Source organism: Babylonia areolata, chromosome 13 (genome assembly GCF_041734735.1).
Source record: "Babylonia areolata isolate BAREFJ2019XMU chromosome 13, ASM4173473v1, whole genome shotgun sequence".
NCBI lineage: Eukaryota > Metazoa > Mollusca > Gastropoda > Neogastropoda > Buccinidae > Babylonia > Babylonia areolata.
Window position 1 is genome coordinate 18,251,340 of NC_134888.1, and position 18,688 is coordinate 18,270,027.

General features: G+C 39.0%; 1 protein-coding gene across 1 annotated transcript; it reads right to left on the reverse strand.

Moving 5' to 3' along the window:
• Positions 1 to 3,325: 3,325 nt before the first annotated feature.
• On the reverse strand, positions 3,326 to 18,011 carry LOC143288866 (rhomboid-related protein 4-like). Its single transcript, XM_076597517.1, has 7 exons — positions 17,853 to 18,011; positions 15,935 to 16,289; positions 14,921 to 15,032; positions 10,142 to 10,291; positions 8,842 to 8,928; positions 6,821 to 7,051; positions 3,326 to 5,548 (listed from the first exon to the last, which is right to left on the reverse strand). Exons 2-7 carry the CDS (start codon positions 16,265 to 16,267, stop codon positions 5,493 to 5,495), a joined length of 969 nt encoding a protein of 322 aa, XP_076453632.1. The 5' UTR covers positions 16,268 to 16,289; positions 17,853 to 18,011; the 3' UTR covers positions 3,326 to 5,492.
• Between the last annotated feature and the right edge of the window lie 677 nt (positions 18,012 to 18,688).

Consider the following 18,688-nt stretch of genomic DNA (forward strand, 5'->3'; position numbering starts at 1 on the left):
AAGCAGGCCCCTTTTTTTGTTTCTTCCCTTTCCCCCTCCTTACAGTCCACAGTGAGTGATGGTCTTTGAGCGAGTCTTCCGTATGAGAGGAGGAAGCAGGCCCTTTGGGAAGCGTGCCCTGGAAGCGTTTGTAAAAGTACCCTTGGCAACAATGGATTATCCATGGGATAACCATGTTGATTGCTTTTTATTTTGTTTATTTATTTTTTTTACATGCACACACACACACACACACACACAAACAAAGGGTGGTGCTACACTGTGATCTCCACTGGGAGAGCACCACTAGTATCACCAGGTCAAATCATTCTGACCCTGAATGTACACAGTATGCTGCTTCCAGATATTGTCAATTTTATATCGTGTGTAAAATCCTGCACATTCAGCTGCGAACAGAATTCTGCAGTTTTGAGAGCCATGTTGTTCCTCTTCTGTTCATGTGAAGACATGATTTTGAAATACCTCTGCTAACATTTTGTTTTGTATGACTGTGCTGGACAATTAATTATTCCTTATTGTGTAAAGCACTCTGGTTGATATTTGTTCAAACTTTTGTTAACAAAACTGAGGATGTCTTCATATGTGCCAAATCTTTAAAGCTGTATTGTCCTTGCTTTTTTTTTTTCTCTCCCCCCCCCCACACACACACACCCCTCCCCCAACCCCTGCTGTGTATTGTCCTTGCCTGGATTTTTTTTTTCCTTCCTCCACCCGCCCGACCCTTAAAATCTTTTTATCAATTTTTGCAAGTGCTTCTGGACTGTTTTTGGACATATGCTTGTGTTGCATAACTTTAAAGGATTTGATGAAAGGGTGAAGAGCAAACCAAAACAAAAACTGCACAAGTTTGGTGGATTGTGTGCATGTGTGTGTGTGTCTGTTAGCTTTGAGAAGTGTTATGTAAATGGAGACTACATGAATTACTTATCAGCACATTTGAGTATAAATGGGTTTTTTTCCCCATAGTGTGTGGACAGGAGTGAAGTTCTTTGGAGCAAAATGGAATCAGAGAAATGCAAGTGACACACATTTTTTTTTTTTCCGATTAAAATCTCGTGTGACTGCAATAAAGGTATGGCTGGTGCTGTTCAAAAAAAAAGAGAAAAAAAGAAAGAAAAAAGAAGGTGGTTAAATAGAAGTATGTTTTGCATTCCAGAAAAGCATGCTTTAAAAGTGTTGTAATTTTATTACGTGGAATGGTGTAATACTGAGTGAGAGTGTGTGTGTGTATGAAAAGAAAAGAGAGAGGGAGAGATCATGTGTGGTAGTGGTGTTGATGTGATTGTATCGCTATGTGCTACTGGGCTTTCATTGCCTTGCAAAGATTTCTTCCTTCGTTATGAGGTACCTACCTGTGCATGACATTTTTTCACATGTTCTGTAGTTCTGTGCTGTTTTGAGTGTTTTATTTTTTGCATAAATCGTTCTTGCACAAGAATGCCTGAAGCGGATGCTGTCAGTTTTGTTTCCTGACATTTCTGAGACGGTTGACCCACCACTTCTGCCTAGGCTGGAGAATGTGTTAGCTGCACAAGCTGATACTGCTGGTAGTAGTACAAACGTTTCCATCCTGACCACCAAACAGTATTGTAGCCATGTGTTACTTCTCAGCACAAAAGATTCCTTCAGAACCTATCTATATTTCTAAGTGACAAAAGAAAAAGAAATCCTCCTGAATGTATCTGAATTTCTAAGGGACTTTTCAAAAAGAATCATTCTGAATGTTGACTGTGTTTTGAGGGACTTCTGACAAGGAATCATTATGAATGTATATACTACTTATGTGTAAAGGACTTTTGGAAAAGAATCGTTCTGAATGTATGCTACATTTCAAAAGGACAGTGGAAATGAATCATTCAGATTGCATCTACATTTCAAAGGGAAAAGAACCATTCTGAATGTATACTACATTTCTGAGGGACTTTTGAAAAAGGATAATTGTGAATGTATTCTATTATGCTATAAGGGACTTTTGGAAAAGAATCCTTCTGAAGGTGTACGGAATGATTACACAAGGACTCATGTCATGCAAGAGTACTGTAACACAGGGCTTAACGAGTTTGATGCTTGTCTGGGAGTCTTCTTCAGCTTTATCATTTCTGTGGAATTCTGTGAAAGAAAATTAAGAATGAACGCTTGACACATGTTTTTGGAGTGATGTAGCGTCATGGAGTGTTCTTTGCAAAGGATCAGAAGTTGTATCTCCCTTAAAACATGTTTTTGAATTTGTACAGAATGAAATCTTTCCAAGACGGCAGGTGATGAAGCGATGTGTGGTTTGTCCTGTTCAAGTGAACAAAGCTGTGTGTGAGATTTGCAGTGTAGCATGCAGAAGGACATTGACTTGACTGTGTTATGAAGCGGCTGCTGTGGTGTGTGATGTGTATGTATTATTGTTGAACCTGAGGTGTTTGCCGTTTTCTTTTCTTCTTTGAGTTGTCCTGTATGTTACGGTTTGGGGAACAGTGTGTACTGAGTATACCTTTCACATTACATCACTACCCGAGTCCAGATAGGTATTGTGCACCGAAGAAGAAAAAATGCATGAAAGTGGTGGTTGAAGGTTCATTTCACAACCGAACTGATGACTTGAAACATTCACTTTCTTTGTGTATACAGCTGTTGGATGGACTTTTATTTTCTCTTCTGAATTTGTGGGTTTTCCAAGATTGGTCTGATTATGTCTTGTGTTAGGGTAATTGAAAATCAGAACATCAGTCTTCATCCCTGAATAGGTTACCATTGGATTTAAAAAGATTAGGCATGAGAAGAGGTGTAGGTAGTGTGGGGTATTATTAGGGGTTGGGGGTGGGGTTTGTATTTGTGTATTTCAACATTCGTAATCTGGACATGTGTTCGTCTGTTGATGTACAAAGTGAAATAAACTTTGATGATTATTGATGGTGTTCTTCTGTGAGGGAATTTACAACAGCAACCAAGACTTGCATTCTATCTTGCAGTCAGAATGACTGATGGAATTCTGGTTTGGTAATTTATTTTTAACTCTGAACATCTGTCAGTGCACTTGCACTGGAACATCTGTGACCAGTTATTTGCAGAATCAGTTACAAACTTCCATAGTCCTTTGCCAAAACTTTCAGAACACAGAACATTGGAATGTTTAAGGTATGATTTTTTATTTTTATTTTTTGTTGTCAACTTTCAGAATGCCATTACTGATTATTGTAAACACTGTTAACAGTTCTTGTACCCTTTCACAATGCATTTGAACATGCCATACAAACAAAAATATTGATAACTCCTAAAAATGCTAAAAAAAGAAGGAAAAAATGCTAAAAAAAAAAAAAAGCTAGTTAGTTCCAAATAGGTGTTTAATAGTCTGGAGAAAGAAATTACAAAGCTATGATCACTGTACACTAAGTGGCTACCTTCTAAACTATTTGGGGGATGTAAAAACAAAAATTAAAAAAAAAAAAATTACAACACACACACACACAAAACACACATTAAAGCCTGAGCATGTATAAAACCTGGTAGGGTGCCAAGTCAGTTGACGTTCCAAAGACGCATTCAAATCAAGCTGTTTGATATGATCTACAAGTTAATTTTTATCGATAATCATTGGCCATTTCACATTATTTTGAGGAGATGAAAAGGAAAAAAACCTGAGAAAATTGCTGTCTTTCTAATTTGATGAACAGGACAGTGTGTCTTCGAGAACAAGTCCACCATATATCTACATTTAACGTTTTTCATTTCAACTATTATGTTTTCTGGAAACATACTGGACAACAGAATTACCAGTGACATTGTTTTATTTACACACAATAATTTACAAGGTTTATTTTTCGCAAGCTTCCCATCAAATTCTCAACACAGAAAAGGTCAGTTATACATGTTACAGAATCATCAAAATGCCACAGCTTTATCCATCCTCACATTCTTGTCTAGATGCTTACATTTTCACACATCCACACACATGCAATACAAATAAAGTCACAAAATCGTTATATCACACTTTATCCCTTTTTTGCCATAAGTATTCTCAGATTACAGTAACTTGAACATCATTAGTAGGCAGCAGTCCTTTGCGAACAGCTTGCATTGGAGTGGAGAGTAAGGGTTCTACTGCACTACCCTGAGGCGCCCCTGATATTTCACCTGCCAGCTGGGAGCAAATGCCTTCTAGAAAATCCTCCTCCTTCCAAAACGCCCCACAAGAATACTTGAACCATGCAGACATCTGTTTTGAGCTGAGCAACACTGCTAGAGATGTGAACACTAGAATGGATGATCCTAACCTTGACTGCATGGTCCCAATCTTCCCATCTGAGCCCACAGTAAACTCTGTTCTAGTGCCAACCATGGGCTGAAAAAACCTGATGGGGCTCAAACCAGCGTCTTCCCAGTCGTCAGCCTGCAACACTAGCCACTTTGCCAAAACAGCTGTTAACTGGTTTGTGTTTCTGAAGATGCAGTGACAAATGAAGCTCAGATGACATGTAGCTGCTTTGGCAGATATGATTTTAAATTATGCGTAGCCATCCAAGATTTAACCTGACCAGTACAATTTTGCATGATCTATAATTTGAAAATTTTTCAATGTGAAGAAAAAACTGGACACACTCCTGAACTTAATGTTCACAGAATTTATGTCAGTATGTGTCAGCTCTAGTTTTATCTCTGCTTGCTCCAGCATCATGGAACACAAACGTAATGTGTTGGCTCTTAACTTTGCCTCTGCTTACTCTTATGACATGGAACACGAACATTATGTGTCATCTCTAGCTTTGCCTGTGCTTGCTCCAGCTCTAGCTTTGACTCTAGTGACATGAAACACATATAATGTGTCAGCTCTAGCTTTGCTTCTATCGACATGGAACACAAATATAATGTGTCCATTCTAGCTTTGCCTCCAGTGACATGGAACACAAATGTAATGTGTCAGCTCTAGTTTTGACTTTAGTGAAATGGAACACAAGCATAACGTGTCGGCTCTATCTTTGCCTTTAGTGACATGGAACACTAAGGTAATGTGTCAGCTCTAGCTTTGCCACTGCTTGGTCTAGACTAGTGCCATGGAAAACAATGTGTCAGTTCTAACTTTGCTTCTGCTTGCTCTAGTGCCATGCTGAGGTTCCAGCACTGTAGCAGCCGGTACCATCACATGAACCCCAGTGGCCTCCTATGGCAGTAATGCAACCTTTACCCTGTGTCCTCTAAGTTTTGAGCTCTATGCCCTTCACAAGATTACAGTAATGGAAAAGGAACATGACTAAATCCATCCATTTAAGCGCACACCCACCCACACACTTACACAGAGATAAAAACAAAACCATGCATGCCCACATGCAGCTTATAAGCAACAGTAATCAAACTGTCAGCACACACAAATAGTATTTGCATACACTTACACACCCTGCCTCTCCCACTGACCCCCACCAATGCACATGTATATATACACACACACACATACATACTCACACTGACTACCTGCACACACACACACACACACGAACAGAAGCAACACTTCACTGGAAACGGTTTGCTTTTCTTTGTCTCAGGTCATCCAGATCAGGGTATAATCCTGAAAAATCAACAAGACAGAACAGCAAAGGAGTTAATGACTGGCATAAAAAAATGCTTTCTTTTCCTTTCTGTTGACCTCCACATTATTTCTTCCATCTCCCCACTTGCTCACATGGACACACACACACACACACACACAAGAATCAAGAATATTTCATCCTTTGACCCCTGTTTGGTATAGAGGATATAAAGTAACAACATCGGTACTAGACACCAAAAACTGAAATGCAAACAACAACCAAAACAATGAAATTGGTGATAAAAACAGAAAAAAGCAGTGATCATATTATCTTGTAATCTTTCCTTTTTTTTTTTTTTTAAATGAATTTCTCCACTTTCAAACACACTCTCTCCTCCCTGCTTTCAACAAATTGCACACACACACACACACAGATAGATATATAGATAAATAGACGGATATAAGGTCCAAGTAACAGAGAGAGGATTCAAATTCTTTAAGGACTAGGCCATTCATTCTAGTGGGGATGAGGGGTAGGGGGAACTATACTAAAGCACACAACAATGTTCGGCAAAACATGGGTGTCAAATGTAGGGGTGGATGGCGATGGTCATGGGGCAGGGAGTCAGGGGGTACAGTCCAATCACACACTGGCGACCAAAGGAGAAGAAAGAAAGAGGAAGAGAAAGAGAAAGATCATACATAATAAAAATAATAATAATGGTATTTATATAGCGCTGAATCTTGTGCTGAGACAAATCAAAACGCTTTCGCACCAGTCATTCACATGCATGCATAACTCTAAAACTGGAGAAACTGAAGACAAGGAAGAGGCAGAGAAGGGAGGTTATTTTGGGAAGAGGTGGGCTTTAAGGCCAGACTCGAAAGAGCTGAGTGTGGAGACTTGACGAAGCGAAAGAGGAAGTTCATTCCAACTGCAAGGTCCAGAGACAGAGAAAGAACGGCGGCCAACAGTCGAGTGTCTGAATCTGGGTATGCGTAAACAGAGTGGATCCGAAGCCGATCGTAGTGAGCAAGATGGAGTGTAGAGGTGAAGGCAGCCACAGAGATAGGAAGGGGCACATCTGTGACTACATCTATAACATAGAGTGCTGATCTTATACTTTATTCGGTGTGAGACATACAAACATAATATAAACACACTGGAGAGAGAGAGATCATACATATATACACACAGACACACACACATATATGGAACAGTCAGAAAGCTTTACATGCCTCCTTGAGAAGCTAAAAAAACAACAACTGAAACTGAAGCACACACTCCCTCCTATGTGGAGGAGGACTCACCTGTCCCTGGGGGCGCCGACGGCTGGGGCATGGGAGGTCTGGCACTTTGCTGCCGGCTCTCCTCCATCGCCCGTCTGTACTGCTGCTCCTCCGACATACCCCCTGTGTACTGGTTGTACCCCCTCCATGAACTGTCAGGGTAGTGCCCACTGTTCGCTGAGGTACCTGTGGAGGAATACCAGCCTCTTTGTCTGTAGCCAGAGCTCCGCCCGCCTCCTGTGAACTGGGACGCTGAAGAAGACGTATCAAGGTGTTGGTTATACATTTGTCACTGCTGAAGATGGCATGTTCAAGTGTTAGTTAAACTACACACTCATGTTCAAGTGATAGTTAAACTACAAACTCATCACTGCTGAAGAAAGCATGTTCAAGTATTTATTACACACTCGTCAATGCTGAAGGATGCATGTTCAGGTGTTTAATACACACTCGTCAATGCTGAAGGATGCATGTTCAGGTGTTTAATACACACTTGTCAATGCTGAAGAATGCATGTTCAAGGGTCTGTTACACACTCGTCAATGCTGAAGAAGACATGTTCAAGTGTTTGTTACACACTTGTCAATGCTGAAGAAGACATGTTCAAGTGTTTGTTACACACTTGTCAATGCTGAAGAAGACATGTTCAAGTGTTTGTTACACACTCGTCAATACTGAAGAAGGCATGTTCAAATGTTTGTTACACACTTGTCAATGCTGAAGAAGGCACGTTCAAGTGTTTGTTACACACTCGTCAATGCTGAAGAAGACATGTTCAAGTGTTTGTTACACACTCGTCAATGCTGAAGAAGGCATGTTCAAATGTTTGTTACACACTTGTCAATGCTGAAGAAGGCATGTTCAAGTGTTTGTTACACACTCGTCAATGCTGAAGAAGGCATGTTCAAGTGTTTGTTACACACTCGTCAATGCTGAAGAAGGCACGTTCAAGTGTTTGTTACACACCTGTCAATGCTGACGAAGGCATGTTCAGGTGTTTGTTACACACTTGTCAATGCTGAAGAAGGCATGTTCATGGGTCTGTTACACACTCACCACTGCTGCATATTCATTAGTCGTTTGGATGATAAACTGGGTCCCCATGTGCAGTATGCATTTAGTGCATGTAAAAGAACCCACAGCCTAACTAAATGACACAGGAAATTAATGATAAGCGCCAAAAGACAGCCATCAATTAGCTCTTCCAAGGTAGGCAACCTAGCGTGCAAATGACTGTAAAGCACTTTGGTGTCTGACTGAAGATAAGTGTCATATAAATATTAGTAATAATCATAATCATAATAATAATCATCATCATAATAATCATAACAACAACAACAACAACAAAAGATTGTATAACAATAAGAATAATGATAATGATGATGATGATGATAATAATAATAATAATAATAACAATAATAACATGACAACACACACACACATTTCACTAATGCAATAATAATAATAATAATAATAATAATGATTACATAACAATAAGAATAATGATGATGATGATGATGATGATGATAATAATAATAATATGACAACACACACACACACGTTTCACTAACGTATCATCAAACTTAAAATGAAAAACAAAACAAACTCTTGAGACAAATGATCCACTCAACAGGATCTTATGCAAGAAAGAAAACACCTGCATGCATAGACACAGTAACACTTTATAAAAAAGAAAAAAAAAATCATATAGTACTAATATGGCATAAAGTCATACAAACACATTCAAGCACATACAGCATTAAAAATCTCACAGCAAAGTTCCACTTTCTCAGATACTATTTCACCATGGCATGTAAGGATACCTGGTAATGTAGACTAAGAGTAAGAACTTCCAATCTGTACAGCAGATAAAAAAACAAAAAAGAAACAAGACGTTACTTCAGATCGGCCCTACAACACAGTGGTAAATATCATGTATGCTCTTCAACATACTGATTTTTGAATGACACCTTGCAGCTGATCTCAAATACTGGCACATGATACACTGATATGTAAAGATGCCGGAACTTCAACAATGTTACCTGAGGCCGGGCGAATCAAACCATCCATCAGCGGCTTTAGAGGTCCTTTGATGTACAACAGACCGACCAGAATACCAGCCAAATGACCTGCACACGTCCACCACAAGAAAACACAAAATTAGAGGACCCATATTCAAAGCAGCCCGGCATACACATAAAATAAGATGACCTAATTAATGCAGGCCAAACATGAAAACGGAATTAGAGGACACCATTAGAGGCAGCCTGACATAAACCCAGATTAAGAGTACCCCATTAAAGGCAGCTGACAAACACAGAATTAGAACATAGAAGACACTGTTAAAGGCAGCCTTGCCTAGCATAGTCAACACAGAATTAGAAGACCCCATTATTAAAAGCCTAACTTAAGCACAAATCTTGATGACATCATCAATGCTGGCCTGACACAAACACAAAATCAAAGGACCCCACTGAAGGTATCCTGACATAAACACAGAAACAGGGGACCCCATTACTACAGGCTTATATAAACACAGAATTAGAAGACCCCATAAACAGAATTTGAAGACCCCTTCAACACAAACACAGAATTAGAAGACCCCATAAACAGAATTAGAAGACCCCTTCAACATAAACACAGAATTAGAAGACCCCATAAACAGAATTTGAAGACCCCTTCAACACAAACACAGAATTAGAAGACCCCATAAACAGAATTAGAAGACCCCTTCAACACAAACACAGAATTAGAAGACCCCATAAACAGAATTAGAAGACCCCTTCAACACAAACACAGAATTAGAAGACCCCATAAACAGAATTAGAAGACCCCTTCAACACAAACACAGAATTAGAAGACCCCTTCAACATAAACACAGAATTAGAAGACCCCTTCAACACAAACACAGAATTAAACAGGGATTTTTCGACACACAAGGTGGGTTAAGGGTGGAGAATTTTTCCAATCTGCTAGGTCAATACATGTGTTGACCTGCTACTACCTGAACCACCTTTATGTGTATATACATGTGTAAGATCAAATATCCACAATAAAGATCCCATAATCTGTATCAACATTTGGTGGGTTATAAAAACAAGAACATACCTGGCAAGTCACACCTGAAAATGGGGGCATGACTGCCTCCATGGTTGGGGCAAAAACAGTCATATTAGTCAAATCCCACTTGGACAGTATACAAGTGAACATGGGAAGTATTGCAGCCAATGAATGCAAGAAGAAGAAGAAGAAGAAGAAAAAGAAGATGAAGAAGACAAAGATGATGAAGAAGAAGAAGAAGACAGACAAGAATCAGAAGACCCCATTGTGCTGACCACCGACCTGTGAAGGATGCATTGGGCGTGATCATCTGGATAAGCAGCAGTTCGGCCCAGTAGATCATGCGTGAAGGCACGGGGATAAAGCCCAGGAGATAGTGGAGACCCACTGGGGTGTAGTGTGTCGTCACCACCTTCAGTGCAAACAGCACCCCTGAACAAACGCAGCAGACATGTGCTGTAGGATTATATCACATAATGATGTCTTTTCAAACCCAAAAGTCTTGAAACAGACTCACTGACAACCTCTAACACACTCTCTCTCTCTCTCTGTCCTCAAAATCATCTTTTCTCTCAGCTTTTGCATTGGTCGTGGGCATGTCCATCCAAACAGTGAACAGTCCTGTATATGTGTGGTATGTTTGACTATACATACATGTACGTATAATGTATGTGTACACGTTACGCATGTGTGAATGTGCGTGTATGTGTTTTATCTTCAGTTTTATCTTCAGTTTAACGTCTATTCACTATAACTGTATAAGTGTTTTTAGATGGAAAGGAGTAAAGAAGTGGATAAAGGAAAGGGAATGCATGTGAATATTAGTGTAAAAAAGTATTCATGTTATGTATCAGAGGAAAAGTATATTATAAGAAAATGTCTAAAGAGATTGTGGTGTGTATTGAATGAGCCATCATGGGAAGGAGAATATGTATATGCATATCAACAAGTATTAACCTACAACAATGTAAATAAAAATAACAACATTAATTATAACACATCAAAGGACGATACCAACTGGACTGGAGTTTAAAATTTTCGAAAACATTCTAAGCAATGAATAATCATTCAAAATCTTTTCAGTGGCTAATGAAATATTGGAAGAAAAGCCATCAACTACATCTTTAGGAATTAACTGTCTTATGCTCAGACAATGAATGAGTAGATGACTTACATTTATTTGCTTACCGCATATACATTTTATACTTTTAGAAAATTTTGTACAAAAGGCATTTAAACGAATTCTATACATTAGACTTGTAATTTGTCTTGAATGTGCTGCTGGTGTCAAATTTAGAAAATGTTTGGGATTAGCTGCATTCTTTGTGTTTACACAACATTGGTAATATTGATTATTTGAATCTATACGTAATTTCTTAAATTGATTTCTAGATACATTTTCTATACAACTAATGTATTCATGTAGATCTAACTGGATGTCAAGTTGTATTGCGCCTTCGAAATTACGTGCTGCTCTTCTTGCTGCTTGGTCTACCCACTCATTTGAAGATATTCCACAGTGCGAAGGTACCCAACAGAAAGTTATTCTAATGCCCTGTTTTGTCAGTTGGTGGATAATATGTTTTATTTCCATTGTCATCTCAATTCACTTCTTTGAATTTGGAGATTCTATAGCTTGTAATACAGACTTCGAGTCTACACATTATAAAATTTCACTGACAGTTTTTGGAATGTCTGATATATAATTTAAGGCCATAAGTATGGCTATAAGTTCAGCTGTGAAAATGGAATATTGTCTACCAATATAGTATAATTTTTCTATTCTAAATGAAGGAGTTACAAAAGCCGCTCCTGAATTACCATCTTCTAGAACAGATCCGTCTGTGTATGTTTTTAGATAATTAGAATATTGATTTTCTATATTGGAGAGCACTTCAGGTTTTAATAAAAATGGTGACTGGTTCTTGGATAAATCTGTATAATCCATGTCAAAGGTAGCTCTACACTGCTCCCATTCAGGGACTGGTGAAAAAGTAGGTATTTTTGCAATTTGCTTGTCTTTTGATTCCGTAGCACTAATGATATCTGGTGCAAATGTATTAATGGATGTCATAGACTGTATCGTCTTAGCTCTTTTAGCAAAATCTTTTTTGTGAACTCACATTAGCTTCTTCTTTTGAAAAGGTTTCATATGCGAAAGATTTGATAACGAATTTCACGGCTGAAGCTTTCCTTTGTTCATCAAGAGATAAAACACCTGCTTCTCTGTAGGTCCCTAAATTTGATGTAAGAATGGGCACACCTACAGCGAGTTTATAAGCCTTACAATCAATGCTTTGCAGCTTCTTTAACAAATGCAGTGGAGCACTGAAAAATACCTCTTGAGCATATGTCAAGCATGAACGTACGAGAGAGGTTGCCCCCAGTGCTGTTCACAAATTATTTTAAGGAAATTTAGACCTTTTCTTGCTTTGTTTAGTATATAGTCAATATGATAATTCCATGAAAGCTTTGAAGAAAGATAGACTCCCCAAAATTTAACAGATTGTGTATATCTGATGATAGAACCCTTTATTGCAAACACGGGGAGCTTTTCTGGGTCTGATCCTGTATGAAATAGCATCATATTTATTTTTTCTAAGGACAATGATAAACCATTTTCTGTCATAAAGTTGCTGATTTTATCAAGTTCTCACTGGTATATTTTCTTTATGTAATTCAATGTCCTAGTAGGCGTTTTATTTTTCATTATCACCTTCATCCATAAACAAATGTCATCAGCAAATCGAACCAAGACTGTATCTTTAGCTAGCTTGTTAGGTAGATCTGCTAATAATATATTGAATAAAATCGGCGAAATTACTGATCCTTGTGGTAACCCCATATGTAACTGTCTGGGGTTTGAGTAGGTATTTCCTATTCTTACTTGTATAAATCTATCTGATAAAAAAAACTTCTAATATAATCATACATGTTGCCTGTGATACTGATATTTTTCAGTTTATATAAAAGTCGAGCACGCCACACTTGGTCATATGCTTTTTTCACATAAAAAAAAGTCGCTAGTATGTTTTTTCGCCTTGCAAACTGTTACTTTACCTGTGTAGTCAGTTTGACTAGATGTTCTGTGGAGGATCTACCTTTTGTAAAGCCCGCTTGATTTATAAGAATTACACTATGCTTCTCACAATAATGAACAAGTCTTTTTAGAACAATTTTTTCCATTAGTTTGCATACATGTGATGTTAAGGCAATTGGTTGATAACTGTTTTTATCTGTTCTGTGTTTGCCCTGTTTGTGTATTGGGACAACAATTGATTGTTTCCATTACAAGAGGAATGTCACCATCAGACCAGCATTTCTTTAAAATTAAGTGTAAGAAGTCAGTCAAATTTCCAGACAAATGTCTCAACATTTCGCTTGAAATTCCGTCTAAACCAACTGATGTTTTTTGCTGCCGAGATTTGAGAGACATTCCTTTATTTCATCTGGTGTTATTTCACTATTTATGTATAGGTGATTTACGCTCTCTGAATCTTGGTATATTTCATTTTTCTCTTGGCTTTCTCTGAACTTTCTATTTTCTTCTGACAAACCAGTGTTTCTACTATGATTACCAAACATGTCAGCAAAAACCTCTGCCTTTTCAATATTTGAAGGTAGATCTGTATGGTCCAGTTTAATTGGGCATTGTGGTAAATATATTCCATTTTGAATTTTGACTTCTTTTCTTTCTTTGCTGCTTCACAAGCCTCATTCTACCAGATATTACCTGAGTGCTTATGATCTTTAACTGATTTGTACTTGTGTATAGATTCATTTGCAGTGGTGATGACTACATTTGTAAATGTCAAATATAAACTGTTGACGTCTGTATCTGTATCGTTTATGTTGCTAATTTGAAACATGAAAGTAAACTTGTGAATTTATCCCAGTTCTGAGGCATTTTAGATTCAAGTCTTATTATAACAGGCAAATGATCACTATTAAGAGTGTCAGCCAGTGTATTCCAGTCACATACTGGTGCCAGATCTGGTGAGATTAAAGTGAGATCTATGGCAGTTGCTCTATGACTTGGATCGTCTGGTATCCATGTTATTTCGCCATTGTTAAGTAGGTATAAAGAAGTATCTACAATGTTTTCAATAAAACGATTGCGTGTATGTGTGTGTGCATGCGTGTGCATGTGGGTGTGTATGAGTAACCAGCCACTGTGTGGCTGTGATTAATAAAATAAACAGATAAACAGATGACTAGGTGGTTATGGGGATGAAGCTGAAGTGCTTCACAAGGAAGTAAGAATAATTCAAAGGAGAGTGGCAGATTAAATTCACACTCACACACATCAAATACCTATAACTGGACTGCAGTTTGAAAATAGGCATTCTCTGGGAGCAAGACTGAATGAACACACCATACCTGATACACAGTTCACAAAAAGTTAAAAACCACTTGAGAAACCTGCAGTTTTCTTTTGAGGGCATGGTGAAATGCTGCTGAATTTCAAGCAATCAACTGTGTGTGCAGCCAACGTAAGGAGCAACAATCATGAGCAGAGGAACATTCTTGCACATGCACTTACAGTTTTCACAAAGAAAAAACACAGCTATTGTTTATAAACCACTGATTTTGTTGTTGTTGCAATTTTCGACTAAAAGTAAAACACTGATCTTTCAAACACACTTTTTTTTTCAAGCTGTTAAAGGAGCATGTGTTCCTGAAACGTCAGTTTGTGCATTCAATAAGAGGCCAGTAGCAGACCACATGCAGCCAGAATAACTTATATCACATCTTTTTTTTTTCTTTTTTGAACATTCTATGCAAACATACCTGCTTAAAAAAAAAAAAGGGTTATGAACTTAAGTCGTCCTTTATTTTTTTCTACAGTCTGTAATATGCAGACTTTACACGTCTTTACAAAACTTTACAGTAATATACACTGACACTGATATACCATTACATTGGAAAACACAAACACCAGTACAACCTCCTGGCAACACATTTCTCAGCATCAGTACCCAGCACAGGTAAACAAAACAGCAGCTCAAACACGGTCGATCGCTACTGCTCCAGATCACTCTCTTTCCAACACTTTCTTACCTGAAAACCCCACGGCACACTGAGTGGCGTAGAAGTGGTCGTGCAGACGCTCCTCGAGTATCACATTGATGGCCACATAGGCCACCCCAGTAAGCCCTGTGAACACTGCCACCTGGACAACAAAGAAAATGAATTCAGCTTGGTAGAAAAGTATGAGGAGGCGCCGTGGCAGGTTTGATCAGGTGTTGGACTCGTGTTCACCACTGATCAGGGTTCGAAGCCCCGTTTCAGCACGGCGTTGCGTCCTTAGGAAAAGGCACTTTACTCCAGTTTTCCTCACTCCACCCAAGTGTGAATGGGTACCTGACTTTGGTCAGGGAAGGTTAATACTAATAGTAATATCACGGCTGAAGGAGAGGATTGGTCACTACTTTCCTATGCCCAGCCATACACATAGCAGATATGAATTCCCTGCCCTAATGGCCATCATAAAAGGCTATGGAACTGTTAGTGTTAACCGTTTTAACTGTCAGAAAAGCAATGACACTGACTGTGTATGTATTGTGCAGAATCTGTTTAACATCTTCAAACAGGTATACATATGAAGTATAAGTTGGGCAGGTACTGATCAGTAGAGAGCATTATCTATGTGGACAGAAAAAGTTATAAACTTCAGACAAATCTAAAAATAAGAGAGATATTGAATACAGTAAGGTTGGTTTCTTTTTCATAACCATATCTAAGTGACTTCTTTTTATCAAGAATTTCAGAAACTCCTTAATTATGATATGAATAGCCTTTACCTGTTGACTGACTGCATCACAGTCAACTTCCTTTCAGAAAAACAAATGATTTGCATACTTCTGATAAATAATGTAGCCTGTAGATTTTTGGGGAGAAGTAAATTTATACCCATTTTCGCTGAAAGTTACATGACAGACGCTCTGCAGCAGAAGTTGTTACCCCCGCAGTGAACAGGTTAAGAGTAAAGAATCATTAAAACAAAAACCACCCCAAAATTCTACCATTTTCTCCTTAAAAAACATACATGAAACAAACCCATCACGCACGTACCATGAAGAAGTAGTACGGGCTGCCAAACCTCCGCTCCAGGCTCCGTCCCTTCAGCAAGAGAGAGCCCATGTTGAAATATAAATGCATGTCATCCGCATGGAAAAACTGGGAAAAGAACAGCCGCTTCCAGTCTTGTCGGTGCCAGACCAGGTACGAACTCATACACACACTGGCTGCTGAGCCAAAATACTGTGGAAGCATGTCAAGATATATGGCCGTCTGACCCAGCACCAAGGCCAAGGTCACTGCGGGGATGTTTTCCAGACCCATGTTCATCATCTGCATTCCCAGGAGCAGGACTCCCAGATTACCTCCCCTTCTCCTTGGATGCATTGTGATGGAATTCTGTTTGACTCTGGAACACATATCAATCAATCAAAAAAAAATACTTTAATCACATTACTACATTTACACACAAATAGAACTAGATGAACATAGTCAATTAATAATTATGGCTAAGAAAAAACACCAAAATCGTGCATAAACCAGAGAGAGAGAGAGAGAGAGAGGGCGGGGGGAGGGAGGGGGCGGGGGGGGGGGGGGGGGGGGGGGGGGGGGGGGCAGGGGGTACAAGAAAGTGGCAACAGACACAAACTTTTCAAGTAGTAAAGTAGTATCCAATCTGTCTCAAGAGAAAGGTCTAACTTCCAGAGATCATGCACCTTCTGTGAAAGGTATCCAAAAAGTGTGATATGATTATGGGTTGGAAAACACATGGATATTTCTCAGACAGTGTTCAACCAATTATAGAAAAGTGTGAAGACACATACTGCAAAAAGAGAATAAAGACATAATTGTTTTATGCTGTACCAAATATCAAATACATGCAAACATTGTTTGCCAATGAAACTACATACAGTAGGCCACCCTTGATCTGAGGCAGGACCGGATATCAAAGCTGCAAGAATCATTCTTTTTGCAGCTTAAGTCTGCAGTCTGATGGTCTGGCAGGAAGGCTGAGAATATGGGGATGAGGTTTATATGCTATTGTGGAAGTTGTCGAATGGAAGACATTCATTCACCTTCACTGTAGTGTAATGTAGGCCAGTCGGGAAGTTCAGAAAGGAGAGACACGGAGTGGTTGGTAGAAACAGATTTAAAACCATTTTGCTGCAGTGGTTGGTAGAAACAGATTTAGAACCATTATGCTGCTTCTTGAGTGACTGGATTGAAGGCGGAAAAATAAAGTGGGTTGACAAAGAATTTATAGCATTTCCTCATTTTCAATTTCAAGATTTTGACAATGAAATTCTATGGTTATGTTGGATGTTGGTTTTACTTGCAATGGAAACAGTGTGTGAATCCCTCTTCTTGTAATCTTGGAATATGATGCTCAGGAACTTGGTAATGCTGATGCTTTCCACTGGCATTTTCCAGAGTGTGTCCAAGGAACTCGAGCATGTACAGTCTGAAAGTGATTTTTTTTTTTTCATTTGCAAGAAGCACTGTTTAGAGCTTAACATGTCTGTGGGTGTAATTCCATAGATTGTGTAGATATTTCACAGGAGATATGGGACTCTCTCTCTCTCTCTCTCTCTCTGTGTGTGTGTGTGTGTGTGTGTAAGGGGCGGTGGAGGACGACCAAAACCAGAAAAGTATATTTCAGAGAATAACAGATTTAGGCACTGCTCAGTCTGCTGTTTTGTTTCATATCCAGTCCCCGCCCTAAATTATGTCTACATTACACAATATTACATGATAAAAAGCATAAATGTAAGCGAGAGAGAGAGAGAGAGAGAGAGAGAGAGAGAGAGAAGGGAAAGTGAGAGACAAAATAATTTAAATATTTCAAAATGTTCCTGTTTGAGACCAACTTTCAGTTTCACTCATCGTAGCACACGGACTGACATGTAAAAACAATTAAAACAAATCTGCTGCTGATGGAGAAGAAAAAAAGGCTTAAGCACCACTGACTTACCTGAATAAGCCACTACCGTCAGCAACACGAAGTACAAAAGATTTCTTTTAGCTTCACACATCGACTGTGCTGACTTTCCACAGACCTAACACACAGCATGGAATAGTTTGTAATGGATGCCACCATCTTGTGACGTATCCGCTATCCACCAATCAAACGTAGGTCTGACGTGTCTTTTCAATCGAAACTGATGAAATATAGCGGGTACTTTTGTCATGGGTGTCATTCTGCGTGTATCTAATCACTTTATAACTGGCACTGCACATAAAAAACAAAATTATACAGGTACGTCTGTGTGCAGGATTTTTCCCCCCACATGAAAGTCAGCTATTTCAAGAAACGTAACTGATGTCCAAAAAGGAAAAAAAAATAAAGGTGATTTTCTCCCTTGATATGATGGGAGAGTGGCATGGAGTAACTGATCGATTCATGGCTTCGAACGATTGATTGATTAATTGGTTGTTTGCTTTTATTTACTGTTAATGTGGATCATGTTGCTGAAATAGAATTTGAACTAATTATGATACAGCGTTTACTTTGTGACTTTAAGCTCAGTTCAGTTCCCGGTTCACTGATGCCGCAGTCTCAGTCAAGGAGGCGTCATTGCAGTTCGCTTTAAGCGCATTTAACAATAGGCGGCCTGTGACTAAAACGCAAATGTTTTTTGTAATGTTATGATACAATCATCAACCCTCATAATGCATACACATCAGTCTTCCACTCAGTGACCTACCCCCACTATCACCGCCGGTGACACACACCACCGCTGACGGCATCGCCCCCCGGTCCCCGCGGCGGCCACTCAGTGACCGTGCAGTGGTGACAGCGGAAACACA